At 41.0% G+C, this 16,224-nt stretch overlaps 1 protein-coding gene across 1 annotated transcript; it reads left to right on the top strand.

Moving 5' to 3' along the window:
* Positions 1-8,729: 8,729 nt before the first annotated feature.
* LOC141342981 (ferroportin) lies at positions 8,730-14,880 on the top strand. The gene is made up of 8 exons (XM_073847573.1): positions 8,730-8,832; positions 9,501-9,568; positions 9,739-9,898; positions 9,990-10,105; positions 10,265-10,391; positions 10,690-10,944; positions 11,391-12,053; positions 14,516-14,880. Exons 1-8 carry the CDS (start codon positions 8,730-8,732, stop codon positions 14,773-14,775), a joined length of 1,752 nt encoding a protein of 583 aa, XP_073703674.1. The 3' UTR covers positions 14,776-14,880.
* The last annotated feature ends 1,344 nt before the right edge of the window (positions 14,881-16,224 follow it).

Here is a 16,224-nt window from a genome sequence, read left to right as displayed (position 1 = left end):
AGAGACCCAGAGTTGGCCGCAGTATACCAAGAGGAGCTGACCAAACTCGTGCAAGCTGGGTATGTAGTCAAGCTCAATCAGGAACAGGTGGACAGAACCAGAGAAGCCTGGTACATCCCACACCACATGGTGCACCATAATGGCAAGAATAGGGTGGTCTTTAACTGTTCGTTCTCATACCAAGGGCACAATCTGAACGAGCTCCTGTTACCTGGTCCAACACTTAGTTCATCTCTCCTGGCAGTCCTTCTGCGTTTCCGGGAGCACTCCGTTGCCATCAGCAGTGACATCCGCGGCATGTTCCATCAGGTACGCCTATTGCCACAAGATAAACCATTGCTGAGATATATCTGGAGGGACATGCAAAGAGACAGAATCCCAGATGTCTATGAATGGCAGGTACTGCCTTTCGGGACCACCTGCAGTCCGTGTTGTGCCTCGTTTGCCTTGCAGAAGCACGTTTTAGATCATAGCCAGCCTGAAGAGGACACACAAGTTTCAGTGGAGAAGTCATTCTATGTGGACAATTGTCTTCAGAGTTTTGCTTCCTGTAACATGGCCAAGAACCTGGTCGACAAACTTCGCAGTCTCCTAGCGTCTGGTGGCTTTGACCTACGACAGTGGGCTAGCAATGACCCTTCAGTTATCAGCCATCTGCCAACTGACATTCAGTCTCAGAGCAGCATCCTCTGGCTCAGGGAAGGCCACCAAGAAGTCCAGGAATCAACTCTTGGCCTGCAGTGGAATTGCCTAACGGACACCCTTTCATACAAGCGGCGCAAATCAGACTGTCAAATGCCAACAATGCGAATCATCTACCAGATTCTTGCTAGCCAGTATGATCCCCTTGGCTACATTGTACCATTTACCACTCGAGCCAAGGTGATAGTACAGAGATTGTGGGACAAACGGAGGGAATGGGATGACCCACGGTTACCAGAGGACCTACTAAACTCTTGGAAACACTGGGAGAGCGAATTGGAAGATCTGCAGCACATAACTCTACCCAGGTGTTACTGCAGCAAAGAATTCGACTGCTCCTCTAGTAGTAGACAGCTTCACATCTTTTGTGATGCCTCAGAAAAGGCCTATGGATCGGTAGCGTACTTAAGAACAGAGAACCCTCAAGGTAATGTGGAGATTGCCTTCGTAACAGCTAGGTCCCGTGTCGCCCCCAAGAAACAGCAAAGCATTCCACGTCTTGAGTTGTGTGCAGCACTTACAGGTGCACAGCTTGCTAAAGTTCTAAGGACAGAGCTAACGTTACCACTTACTGGTGTCACGCTGTGGTCTGATTCCACCACAGTGCTAACTTGGCTTTTATCAGATTCCTGTCACTTTAAGGTGTTTGTGGGGACCAGAGTGGCAGAAATACAGGACCTAACCGAATCCGACACCTGGCGTTATGTACAGTCGAGAGACAACCCAGCGGACGCCATCACAAGAGGGAAGTCTCCTTCTGATCTCCACAAAGAAAGCAAATGGAACCAAGGCCCAGCATTCCTCAGACAAAGACCAGACAGCTGGCCTGAGATGCCACCATTAGTCCACATGAAACAAGACAGTGAGCTGAAAAAGTCAACCTTCTGTGGACTGTTAACCTCTGCTCTGTCACTGCCAGATCCTCAACAGTTTCAAACTTTCACCGACTACCTAAATGCCATTCTCCAACCATCAGCTGAAAGCTCTCCCTCCACTGTAACTGCCGAAGATTATAAAAAAGCTGAACTCGCAGCTCTCCATCAGATCCAGGCGGAGTCATTCCCAGATGAGGTATTTCACTTGAAATCTGGTAAAACCCTGCCAACCAATAGTCGGCTTCTGTGTCTAGCCCCTGAACTAGATATAAGCACCAATCTCATACGTGTTGGTGGTCGTCTCAGACAAATCAGTTCACTAGAAGAAGATAACATCCACCCCATCATCCTTGATCCACATCACCCACTCACTAAGCTCATCATCAAAGACTACGATGATCGTCTGCATCACCCTGGACCAGAGAGGGTGTTTTCGGAACTCAGAAGAAAATACTGGATATTAAGAGGGCGAGCAGCTGTCAGACATCATCAACGCCAGTGCACAGAATGCCAGAAATGGCGGGCCAAGCCACATCCCCCCAGAATGGCAGACCTCCCACCAGCCCGGTTGAGAATTCACCAGCCAGTTTTCTATTCAACAGGGATAGATTGCTTCGGTCCCTATCTCATAAAGGTAGGACGCCGAAATGAGAAGCGTTGGGGGATCATCTTCAAGTGTATGACCACCCGTGCAGTGCATATCGATCTCCTCACAAGTCTGGACAGTGATTCCTTCCTAATGGCCCTTCGTCGCTTCATTGCCCGACGAGGAAAACCTTATGAAATCCTATCAGATCAGGGAACAAATTTCAAAGGTGGAGAAAGGGAACTTCGAGATGCCTACACTGCCATTCAGCCTGAGCTCCAAGCTCAGCTCGCAAGCCAGCAAATAAAGTTTGTGTTCAATCCACCTAATGCCCCACACTTTGGTGGATGCTGGGAGCGGGAGATTCGGTCCCTGAAAACAGCCCTGCAAGTGACCCTCGGAGCACAGACAGTCACTGAAGAAGTATTGCGGACTGTTCTCATTGAAATTGAGGGGATTCTCAATTCCAAACCCCTTGGTTACACATCTTCAGACATCGCTGACCCAGACCCAGTTACACCCAACATCCTGTTGATGGGGCGGCGGGATGCCTCGCTTCCGCAAGTGACATACCAAGATTCTGAGCTTCTGAGTCGACGGAGATGGAGGCATAGTCAGCTATTGGCCGATCACTTCTGGAAGCAATTCATCCGCAACTATCTGCCTGGCCTTCAAACCAGACAGAAATGGATGTCAGAAACAGACAACCTACAGATAGGTGATACTGTTATGATTGTAGACCAGCAACTACCTCGTGCACTCTGGCCCATTGGAAGGATAGTTCAAGTTTTTCCTGGAACGGATAATCGAGTCAGATCAGCTGAGATCAAGGTGAAGGACAGAACTTACCTAAGGCCAGTGACAAAGATCATCAGCCTACCTCCATTGCCTAAGTGAAATTTCAATGCAGAGTAGGGCCTTTCTTATTGTTCAAATTCAACGTGTGAATTTGGGGGCGGCTGTAAAAAAGGCCACCCCTCGAAAGTGAGCTAGTCCAGACACCCCCGCCTGTATCTGTGATTTGGACTGTTCAAAAAACTTTCCGTGCTGTAGAAACCGAGACTTTATGGAGAATGGATGTGTGGACGTGTTTATAGTCAATTGTTGATAAGTTAAAGTAGTTAGAAGTGCACCGTTTAAGGATTGTGTGGATATATGTGTGCGTGCAGCGAATCGTAAGTGTATTTACATACTTTCTTGCGAGATATGTTAATGAGAAAGATGAATGACCGCTACAGCGGCATTCCGCATAAATGTTTACGTTCTTATCATACTAGCATGTTATCCTGTGAACAAAATGTTAGTTTTCTCCTATGTTATTTGTTTAAGTATTTAATGTTATATATATAGTAGGCTTTATGTAGACTTGAAACGGACCTCAGTGAACATGTCTGGGCTTGTTTGCATGCCCAGTTACACACTTGCGCTAGGCACGTGAGCTACGCAAATTGCGGTAGTGCATTCATTGAATAGAACGTCAATTCGTTTGTATCTATATTATTTTTATATTGTTTACTTCATGTCAAGTTCTCTAAAATAGCATTTATTTATACTGTTAATTCTGAATATTCAAGTACTGCTGTAAAGATCTGTTATTGTACATTTATTTATTCATTTATTTATATTTGTATACTGTTTTATATTTACAGAACCACACACATCTTTGCACAATAAATCATCCTAAAGTACGTTCCTGGTGTGAGACTTAATGTTCTGACCGGACATCCTGTAGCCATTCAAAGAATCCGAACCTGATTTAGACAAGAGTATTGAGCAGTTTTTTCAGAGAGGGTAATTGATCACTTTGCCTGCTTAAAAGAGAAGCGAGCAAAATTTCAATACAAGTGATGTGTGTTATTAAATGGTGAATTGTTTATGTTATCACGGCCGTAGCCAGCTATGAGGTCACCGAGGTCCGGACCTCGGTCATTTTTTATATTCAAAAATAAAATGTCAAGCTCTTCGAATGATTATTTAGCCGTTTAAACCACCTCATATCACATGAGTGTTTGCTGCGAGAAGCTAGCGCAGTGAAAGGGGCTTGAGAACGCGTTGAGTGAGAGCGCGGGTGCAGCGGCCTCCCTTTGTTGCCAGATCCACCTATTTATTATACGTGTTTTTTGACTCGTTTGTCCAATTTAGTGTGACACTTTGGGACGTTTATAAAGTGGAAAGTTGAACGTTAGTTTTATGTCAGTGTCATTATTCTAACGTTATTTTTATAACTTGTTATAAAATAAAAATTCCCTCAGCTAAAAAAAACGAACTTTCCATGTAAAACATTATACTGAATAAAAAATCTTTCACAATCATCTACATGTCTGTCTATTTTGAAGTTTAGGCTATATGTAGTGCATTTGTGGGTGTTATTATAGCACAATTCTTAACACCTTACTTCGGACCTCACTAATTTTCAAACCCTGGTTATGGCCTTGTATGTTATATGTTGTATTCTCCAAATGTTGAATTTTAAATAGTTGTATTGATTGCATATTGGCAGCCAAATTTATACTGAATATGTTCTGGAAAGATTTGATTAATTACAGTTTTATTATGAGAAATAAAAAGTCTTTAATTGTAAAGCAGTATGGCTTTTTTTTTTTTTTTTTTTACTCTTAGAGGGCAAACTAGTTGAGGACAATGTGTCTCTTGATGGCCATGGTGGAAGTGTTTCAGTGTATTTGAGACCATTGCGATAAATTTAATATAGCTATTCAAAATACTATACAGTTTGTACAATTCATGCCTGATGTTGCCATCTAGGAACAGGGAAACCAAATCAAACAATGTAATGTAATGCTGTAAAGTTGGCTATCTGAATTTTATCATAATTTTACCCATTAAAGCGGTTATCTTTGCCAAAATCGGAACAGTTGCCCCCCCAGAGATATTTGTCAGGAGCCGCCACTGTTTAAAACTAAAAGATTACGTTTGCTTGCGCAAACTCATCCGGGACTTTTCACTGATTTCCCCTTCCGGCGTTTGCGTATACTACGCCAGAAGCGCGTGCACATGTGACGTGACTGATGCCAAACTCGTGCTCATGACAGATGGACGTGGCTGTGTATCAAAGGTAAAAAATGATATAAATACTGTTCAGTTTCTCGCAAAAAACGATCGTTTCGTGTCTTAAGACATCAATGTATCATCACAAGGCCGCAGGGTGTAATTTGGATTTGTCTGTGCATGTTTTTGTTTACTTTTAAAGGTTTGGTGCCCATCCACGTACATGATAAGGCTGGCAGACTGCACCGGTTTTCATTAAAAATCTTCGTTTGTGTTTTTCTGAGGAAACAAAGTCACCTACATCTTGGATGCCCTGGGGGTAAGCAGATAAACATCAAATTTTCATTTTTGGGTGAACTATCCCTTTAAAGTTACTTTTATTCAACCAGCAAGTTTTTTTTTTTGTTTTTGTTTAGAAATGACACAGACACATCTCCCAGAAGATAATAAGATGATGTACAAGAGGCATCATTGTGGAAAAAAAATATATTACTCATCTTTTATTTACATTTGAACAAAAAGTGGCATGTCCAAAATTTATGTTAAGTTTTAAAAAGTTAGTGTTTTTGTCTGCTAACCATTTCTTCACCACTTTTGCTGTGTGTTTTGGGTCGTTGTCGTGATGTCCACTGGTTTCTCTGCAGACTGCCTGATGTTGTTGTTGAGAATTTTAATGCATTGCTCCTTTTTCATGGTGCCGTTTACTGTGATTAGGTTCCCTGGTCCACCGGCTGAAAAACACTCAAAACATTAGCTTCCCACCATCATGTTTGACAGTGGGGATGGTGTTCTTAGGGTTGAAGACTTCTCCTTTTTTATTCCAAATGAAGGCTACATCATTGTGGCCAAACAATAAAATTTTTGTTTTATCTGACCATAAAACAGAAGACCAGAAGTCTTTGTCTTCTTTGTCCAGATGAGCATTTGCAAAGGCAAGTGGGCTTTTGCGTGCCTTATCTGGAGAAGTGGTGTCCTCCTTGGTCGGCGTCCGTGGAACCCAGTGGTGTGCAGTGTCCGTTGGACTGTCTGCCTTGAGATGTTGCCACCAGCAGAGCCCAGATTCATCAGGCTGGCCTTGGTGGTGATTCTTTTTTACCTCTCTCACTATCCTCCTGGCCAGCACAGGTGTCAATTTTGGCTTCCAACCACGTCCTCTGACATTTTTCACAGTGCAGAACGTCTTGTATTTTTTAATAATAATTTAGACTGTAGCCACTGAAACTCTGGAGCCGCAGGTCCTCAGTGAGCTCCTTTGTCTTAGCCATGACTGTCCACAAACCAACAGCAGAGAGCTTCTGTTTTTCACCTGTTGAGTTGATTAAAACAGCTGTTCCCAATGAATCAGGGTAATTAGGATGCTTTAGAACAGCTTGGACTATTTGGAATGGTATAGAACTTTGGATTTTCCCATAGACTGTGACAGTTTGCAAAGGGTATGAATAATTTTGGACATGCCACTCTTTGTTTTGTTCAAATGTAAATAAAAGCTTAGAAATATATTTTTTTTTTCCACAAAGATGCCACTTGTACATCATCTTATTATCTTTTGGGAGAAGCCTGTGTCATTTCCGGTCAAAAATAAACTTGCTGGTTGAATAGAAGTAACATTAAGTCAGAATTTGCCAGGGGTATGAATAATTTTGGGCTTGACTGTATATAAGGTAATCTAAAGGGTTTAAGGTGCTGCATGAAAATATCGTGTTCATACATTGATTGGCTGCCCATTATATCATTATTCTTTGAACAGTACATGGTAAATAACAGCCATAAGCCACAAGACCTCTTGATATATAATAATAGATTGTTTAATGACTGATTATTAGTATGTAATGACATCAGGCCATGGCAATAAAAATGAACATATCCAAATGCAAACATTATTATGCGTATGCTGTGTTGAACAAGTATGTCGAAAGTTTTATTACTATATGAGTGTGTGTGTGAGATTTGAGTGACAAGGTGGTCTTTTTCTTTTAGGTGTGGGGGGTGAACGGTGACATTGTCCCCCCTCGCTGTCACGTGCTGTGGAATATGCTGGCTGCCTTTGTCAGCCTGTGACTCGTTCTGCTTTTCTGGCAGTTTCATACAATGGTCGCCTCATGCACTGTGATGTTATCAAGCCCCTCACAGTACGACTGCTGGAATTCAGGCCTTCATGGAAGCATCCTTACCTGGGACACATGGATAGCACAACCTTGAGACACAGCAAGCACTCATAGCGAGGAGGACTCGAAGGAGGAGCCAAATACCAGGTGATTTTTTTACTACCTGTCTTTTTTGTGGCTTTAGAGTTTGAATATTGTGTGTACAGTGGGGTCTGAAAGGCTGAGGTCACACTGAATGTCTGGAAATCAAAATTTCAACAGAGTGTATAGTATTTTAAAATTGAGAAATGTTATGATGCAAAAATTATAAAGAAATGTTTCATATTTTCACATTTGTAACACTGATCATGTGTTTTGTTTTAAGATGCTCTTTGGTTCATTTTCCAATTCAACTTCTTTCTCAAATATTGATTATATGCATTGCTGTTTAAAAGCTTGGGGCCAGTAGGATTTTTCATGTTTTTTTAAAGTCTCTCATGCTCATCAAAGTTCCATTTATTTGATCAAAAATACAGAAAGAGTAATAATATTATTCCAATTTAAAAAAAATAACAGTTTTCTTATGTTAATATACTTAAAAAAATAATTTATCTCTGTGACATAAAACAGAATTTATTTAAAATATATACTGCTGTTCAAATATGTGGGATCAGTAAGTTTTTTATTTTAATTTTTTATTTCTTTAGGAAATGTTTTCTGCGTATCAAGGCTGCATTTATTTTATTAAAAAATACAGAATAACTGTAATATTGTGAAATATTGTTGAATTTAAAATAGTGGTTTTCCATTTTATTATACTTTAAAATAGGATTATATTCCTGTGATAAAAAGCTGAATTTTCAGCATCATTACTCCAGTCCTCATTGTCACATGATCCTTCAGAAATCATTCTTACATGCTGAGTTATTACTTTTTTTAATTAATGTTGGAAACAGTTATGCTGCTTAATATTTTTCTGGAACCTGTGATACATCTTTAATATAAATATTTATATTATAATATATAAATATTTAAAATGTAACACGATTAACTAAACATTATTTACTATTGACTACCGATTACATACATTACCAGTCAAAAGTTTTTTTACGATTTTTTATGTTTGTTAAAGAAATCTCTTCTGCTAACCAAGCCTGCATTTATTTGATTCAAAATACATGAAAAACATCAAAATTTTGAAATATTCTATTTAGAATAACTGATTTCTATTTGAAAATATTTTAAAATCAATTTAAAGCATCATTGCTAAATGAAAAAGTGTTTTTTGAATGTTATAGTCACTTTAATGTCCTGTTCTGGAAAAAAAAAAATAAAGATTTGTGATACGCACTTGAAAGTCCAGTTCTGAATCAAATGATTTGCCATTTGCACTTTAAAGCCCCATTGTGAATCAAACGATTTGCGATCCAATTGGATTCCAGTTGGATTCTAATACAGTCATGCTGTTTATGCAGGATGTCTCTCAGAACAGAGGGAGCCCAGAGTGGTGGTGTTGCTGTGGAGTTTGACAATGATAATGACAGAGATTCACCTGTGATTAAAGCCAAGAATATACCACGTATGTTTCTTTACTTGAATCAAAAGTATTCATACTGTGCTAGTGCTAGCAAGAAGCTAACTGTGTTCCTTTAGTGGCTCGCCTTATTTTATTAGAATCCCTTATTTGTTTCCCTTGCCTTTCTGAGTACAGACACCAAACCATTCCTGCACTTAACATCTTCTGCACAACTTGGAACATAACATTTATTTCCGTGATCTGCCATTTTCGCTATTGTCCTAGCTTTGTTTTTTCACAATAGCCTACTCGCAGAACTTCTAAAGATTGGGCTATGCAAATGTTGGGGGAGTGACTATTAATGATCCCGAGACTATAACGTCATAGTCTTTGTTAAGTTGGAATTGGCCTCTTTTTCAGTGGTCTTTTGCAAACACCAGATTTATATAAGAAGTAGCGAACTACGGTGTTTGAGACTCACGGTGTGTCACGTCCATGTACAGAAATGTTATTATTCAACTATACCAAGGTAAATACAGTTTTCCATTCTATGGCACCTTTAAAGTATTGCTTATTATAGAGTGATTGGAAAAACAATCATCTGCTATTTTAGAAGATGCTTAGAATCTGCAGAGCCTGCATGTTCTTGCTGTCTGGCATTAAACAGTCTTATTATTCTACAACCACTGCATTTACAAGAAATAAATCTGTCAAAACTCTTTATCTCATAGAATCAGCCCTCATCTACCTCAAGGGCCCCAAGTTCCTCATCTATGTGAGTGGAGCGTTATCTATGTGGGTAAGGAGCCGCTTTCGCATCTGCCATACCGGCAGTCAGTTAGCATGGCATGAGCTTTGGCACACTATTACAGGTTTTTTTCAATTTTACTTTGAGGACCACACAAGAGATGTGAATTATGATATGTCAAGTATTATATCTTGAGCTGATCTTTTCTTTTCACGTGCCAGGGTGATCGCATGTGGCATTTCGCCATCTCTGTCTTCCTCATTGAGCTGTACGGGCATAACCTGCTGTTAACTGGCATCTTTGGACTAGTGGTGGCTGGATCCGTGCTCTTATTAGGGGCTTTGATTGGAGACTGGGTTGACCGCAACCCAAGAAACAAAGGTGAAAGATGCATTTTGTGGTGCACTTATGATTTACAAAAAAAGATAGAGATGTCAAGTCTGTTTTTTTTCCTCTCTATCCTTATCAACAGTGGCCCACGGGTCCCTGTTCATTCAGAATATCTCAGTGACTATCTGCAGCATCGTGCTCATGTTGGTGTTTTCATACAAAAAGTGGATTGAGGAAATCTGGGATGGGTGGCTAACTGTAAGTCCACACTGTTTGTACCCTTAAAATGTGTTATTTTTATGCCAATTCAGAACACAATAGTGTGCCTACTGTCTCTGGCCAGTCACTGCTAAACATAAGCATTCCTACTGTTATGACATAGCATAGTAACTTATTGCATCACACAACTCACACAAGGTGGTTTGTTATACGGTGGTGATCATCCTGGCAGATGTGGCGAACCTCGCCAGCACAGCTCTCACCATTGCCATCCAGAGGGATTGGATAGTGGTGATCACAGGCTACAACCGTGGTCATCTCGCAGGTAATTCTGTGAATTGGAAATTGTATATAGGCGTTTTAAAATTTTCCCAGTCTAATCCATTAGATATATTACTTGCAATTAAACATGTACGGTATCTTCTCTACATAGGCAGCAGTTCAACACGGTGCACAAAAAAAACACACCACAAAGGAGAAAAAACTGCTCAATTGGTTTCAGTAGAGTTTGATGTCAACATGTTACAAAACGTACAGTGCAATGCTGTAATAAATCTACAACTACAGTGTAAACACAAATATTCTGTAAAAACATTTTGAGTTTTGATTACCTCCTGATACAGGAATGAATGCGACAATGAGGCGGATCGATCAGGTGACCAACATCCTGGCTCCACTGGCGGTGGGTCAGGTAATGACCCTGGCCTCTAATGTGGTTGGCTGTGGCTTCATCTTAGCATGGAATCTGGTGTCCCTCATTGTAGAGTTCATCTTCCTCTCCAGAGTTTACCGGATCGTACCAGCACTGTCCGTCAAACCACCAGCTATGGAACATCAAAGCTATTTAGAGAGGAAAAGAGAAGGAAAACGCTCAAAAGGTAATAAAATATTCACATTTTTTTCAGTTTGAAATAATCAGGTGAATAATGCCTAGACCCATGTTTGAAATATGTATATTTAAAATGTATAATTAAAGCTGCACTCAGTAGTTTGGTGTTCATTTTTAGTTGATATTACAGATATGGCCTTATACTGACACCTGATGGTGTGGAATCAATTACTCATTCCATTGTATCCTGTATTAAAAAAATTTAAAACCTGTTAAAAGCCTAAAATTTGAAGGTGTATAGACCTTATGGACAGAAAGAACTGCAAAACAATAGATAGAATTATATAAATAACGACAGAATGATAGAACAATAAAACGACAGAGACACAGAACGATAGATGGAACGATAGAATGATAGAATGAAAGAACAATATATAGTATAGATAGGATGACTGATCCATAATACAAATACACAATCTATCTTTCTTTATTCAGCCAGGACCTCAGCATGTCCAGCTGCTGCCATCTCAGAGGAAAGTACCAGCCTGCATTTACAAGAAATAAGACGAATACCAGTGTGCCTTCATCGGCTGCGTGGGCTCCTCAACACCTGCAGGGAAGGATGGAGGGCGTATTACAGACAGCCTGTTTTCCTCGCTGGCCTGGGCCTAGCATTCCTTTACACCACAGTACTGGGTTTTGACTGCATCACCACCGGCTACGCTTATACCCAGGGCATAAGCGGCTCACTGCTCAGCATTCTCATGGGTGTGTCAGCTGTGGCGGGGCTTTTGGGTACTGTCCTTTTCACAAAGCTACGGAAAGCATGTGGCCTGGTCAACACTGGGGTCATTTCCAGCGCTCTGCATCTAGTTTGCCTGTTGCTTTGTTTGTGCTCAGTTTTTGCCCCCGGTAGCCCCATGAACCTCAGTGTGCTAAATATGGGGAATGCGTCAGATGTGGGTGGGATGACCGGAGGTCACCAGAGGCATGGATACCCACTGCGTGGAAGCAACAACCAGCCTCTGCTGCCAGACCGTTCCTCTATTCACTGGACCAATAACACTGTGCTGTTTGAGAACGCACCAGCAGGGACTGAACCAGAGTCTTACGTCTCCATCATCCTGCTGTTCCTTGGAGTCATTACAGCTCGAGTTGGTGAGTAAATGCCTGCATTGCCTGCATATTTACATTTACAATTGATCAATTTAATGTGACCTTAGATAGTGCACATAAAATAATTTATTTTCCAGAGGTGACTGAGCACCAGGTCCCTGTGTTCGCACAACTGATCTCGTGACTGTGCCAGTATGAGCCAGTTGTCAAGATAGTTGAGGATGCGCCATGTTCTCTCATGGGAACAAGGGCAGCCTCCACGACTTTGTGAAGATGCAGGGAGACAGAGAAGGCCTGAAGGGCAAAACCTTGTACTGATATGCTCGACCCTCAAACTCAAAGCGCAGGAATGGCCTGTGTCAAGACATGAAAGTATTCAGGTCAGGACCTTTCAGGTCAATTGCTGCAAACCTCTCAGGGATGGATGTATTTGAAAATGCGTTTCTGCTTTAACGTTTTTAACGTGAAGGGCTCAGTTCAAAACTCACAGATCCAAGATTGGCCGTAACCCACCACCTTTCTTGGGTACAATGAAGTAGAGACTGTAGAACCCTGTTTTTATATCGGCTGAAGGGACCGGATCTATCACATCCTACGCCAGCAGGACTGCGATCTCTTTGCACAAAACATTTGCTGAATCGCATGGCCGAGTCTGATAGCCAGCCTCTCAGAGACTGTGCAAGCGGGACCAAAGGAACCACAGATGTACAGTGGTTCCAGAGTAGGGCAAAGGGTGCGTGAGAAGGCTTGGTTGTGCTGTCAGACCACCCACTGCTGCCCGCTGCCAAGAGAGGAGGATAAGAGTGGTACGGTGCCACACCTCTAGGGACCCAGAGATAGAGAATATCACTCTTTGAAAATTTGGGTAAACAGAAAGAAACAAAGGTGACAGTAGAGGAGACATTAAGTCTGTTTCTGGCAGTGAAAGGTGCCGTCCACGTCCTAGTAACCTCATCATTAATCATGAGCCTCCCAAAGAAACCAGTCATCCAAACTCGAGGGCTCAGGACACAGTGGAGGTGTCCACTTTATCCTGACTGTGGCCCGGGCAAGCAAAGCCATCATCTCTGGGTCTGATTCAGTCAATGCCACTGTTACCGAGGGAGGTAACGTAGCCAGATTGTCATCCCCGTAGAGAGTGGGTTCGCCCTCTGATGCAACAATTGACATCTGGTCATCTGGGGGAGCGCCAAAGAATATGGCTAGTACACTTTGTTTAGAACAGGGGTGCCCAAACTTGGTCCTGGAGGGCCGGTGTCCTGCAGAGTTTAGCTCCAACTTGCCTCAACACACCTGCTGGAAAGTTTCTAGTATGCCTAATAAGAGCTAGATTAGCTGGATCAGGTGTGTCTATTTGGGGTTTGAGCTCAATTTTGTAGGGCACCCCTGGTTTAGAAGGTCCAGCGCATTCCCCAGGCAACTCCACTGGGTGCAGAGCACTAGAGGCGTGAGGGGGGCCTGGGAGGTTGGATCCTCAGAGGGGAAACCCTCACTGTAACCCTCAGAGCACCTAAGCCACTACCTGAAGTAGCTTTCCGTAAGGTTTTACCAGGAAGAGAGCTAGATCAAGGCAAGGGAACTTAATCCTTTTTGAGGTAGTGGAGTGTTGTTCGCAACTCCGAGATGGTCATCTTCCCGCAGGGGGTACATGACTTATCTACTGAGCATGCTTGAAGAATAAAGAATTAGTGCAGCCTGCCGTACACGCACTCTGGTTAATCTGCCGAGAATGCAACCACCACTGCAGCGCCATCAAGGCAACATGAAAACACAAAAAGAGGCTTCTTCCAAAAGAACTGGCTCTACACTACAATACTATAGTATCTATAGATCAATCTTTGTGCAGCAGGACAGATAAACGGCGCTTGGCTCTTAAGTAAAAAGCTGATTATGCGTTGCACCTGCTGCCTACTTCCTAGATGCAAGCATCACAAGCCAATGTGCATTGGCTTGTTTAAGTTACACTCAAAGTAGATTGTTCTCTCTGGAGAGATTCCCAATTCTTCGGTTACTAATGTGCCGTCAAAAATGACCAACTAAAAGGGAACTGTTTCGTTTTGTATTAATATTTGTAAATTGTTGTCTAAAAAATTATATCATGTTCACGGAAACGTATATTTTGGTCTTAAAATTCTGAATTTTTTTGTCAGCGCCAATAGCCTTGTGGGCAGCGCGCCGACATACAGTGCCATTGTGTATGAAAATCCCATTTTGAAATCCCGACTCGAGCACCTTTCCCGATCCCGCCCCCTATCTCTCTCCCACTTCGCTTCCTGTCATTTCTGATCTGTCCTATCACAATAAAGGCAAAAAATAATCTTTAAAAAAGAAACTCTGACTTTTTTTCTCACAATTCTGAGAAATGAGATATAGACAGTCACAAGTTACTTTGAGGAAAAAAAAACCTAATGCAAGTTTTTTGTAACTGCAAGATGCTTATTTACAAAAAGAATGCTAACTGATTTTATCCTAAAATAAATATATAAGGTGTTTCTATTTTACAGGTCTCTGGTCATTTGACCTTACAGTGACTCAGCTCTTGCAGGAGACCATATGTGAATCAGAGCGTGGGGTGGTGAATGGAGTCCAGAGCTCCATGAACTACCTTATGGACCTGCTGCACTTCATCATGGTCATCTCCGCACCCCAGCCACAACACTTCGGCATCCTTGTCATCATCTCCATCCTGTTTATTTTCACGGGACACACCATGTACTTCCTGTATGCCAGAAAAGTCAAGAGGAAACCACGTACAAACACATAAACAACACAAATTACTCTTTTGAATGTCTCAATCTCTGCTCTGTGCCATGTGTTAAAATTCACTTTCACAAAACGCACTAGATCCAGCTCAGTATACTGATCTGTTGCTGAGATCTCTTTGGAAGACATAAAGGGTTTGGCAGCAGCACTACTCAGGTAAACATAATCAGGAAATAGCGCATCCTGCTGACAGACAAAAGAAACACCATTATTATTAACTTGGAAAGCCAAGCTTTGCTGAAAGTTAATAAGTGTCTTAAAATGCACACTATTACAACAAGAACATGACTTAACGTAGCTGACACAACATGTTTCCATGGAATATTTGCGAGGTAAACACCTTTTTTGTAAATCTCCTCACATTTGTTAGCTAAACAGAAACAGCAGGCTGCCACCAGTTTTTAATAAAACACCAGAAAACCTTTTTTCACGATTACTTAGTAATCTGGGAAATTGTTACTCAGCACACAAACTACAAATCTCGTCCAAAAAACACAAGCTGATTTTTACAGCATATAAGGGGAATAGCTATTTTATTATTTGTGCTTTTGACTGACTGATTAATCTTTTAGATTTATCCCTAACTTTTCAAGTGAAAAATCCATAAGTTTTAACAAGACTCTGGACTTTAATGTATCCGTTCCCCGTTTATATAAGTATCATGTCAAGGTCTTTTAACTGACTACTTCAACTGAGTGTTTCTTTTGAGTTCAAAGTGGATGAAGACAGAATCCTATACCTCAGCGCTTAACTGTTATGTTCTGAACTCTAGCTTGAACTTATTTGTTGATGGTAATAGAAGTAACATATTTGGTTAACATATACGTACAGTACAGTACTCAGACTGCATTGCATCTGTTTTAGTTGTATTAATAATATATTTTATGGATAATGAAACATTTTATTTCACAGATCATTTTTACTGCTGATGGGTTATGTTAAATGTTGTTTGAGGACCCTTTAAGTGTCAGACAGTTCAATGACAACTAATAAAACTGCTTTCAGAGAGGAATCGCTGTTGAAATGAATACTATCTGTCTATCTATCTATCTGTGTGTGTGTGTGTGTGAGTGAGACAATGAATGACCTCTTCTATATAATGAACATGTTTTTAATGTTTTTTTATTTTTATTTAATGTAAGATACATGTTTATGACACAAACAGAAATATAAAGAATACATTTGTAAGAAATATATTTTAACACAAATTTGAAAACAAAATCTAGATTCCAGAGAGAAAAAAAAAATAAAAAAAATCATCAACCAAATACCTAAAAGGGCCTAATGAGAAGGTCTGTAATTCTGGCCTTTGTCCACCAGATGCTACTAAAGACTCCAAACAAGAAGATGCACATACATGATGCTTAAATGCCACTGATCATCAATATTTACTTCCTGGTCCATTACTAAAAATGACCTCATTACATGGATATTCCTATGTTTGATTTTA

This window comes from Garra rufa, chromosome 9 (genome assembly GCF_049309525.1).
Source record: "Garra rufa chromosome 9, GarRuf1.0, whole genome shotgun sequence".
Taxonomy (NCBI): domain Eukaryota; kingdom Metazoa; phylum Chordata; class Actinopteri; order Cypriniformes; family Cyprinidae; genus Garra; species Garra rufa.
This window is presented reverse-complemented; position numbering and strand designations above follow the sequence as displayed.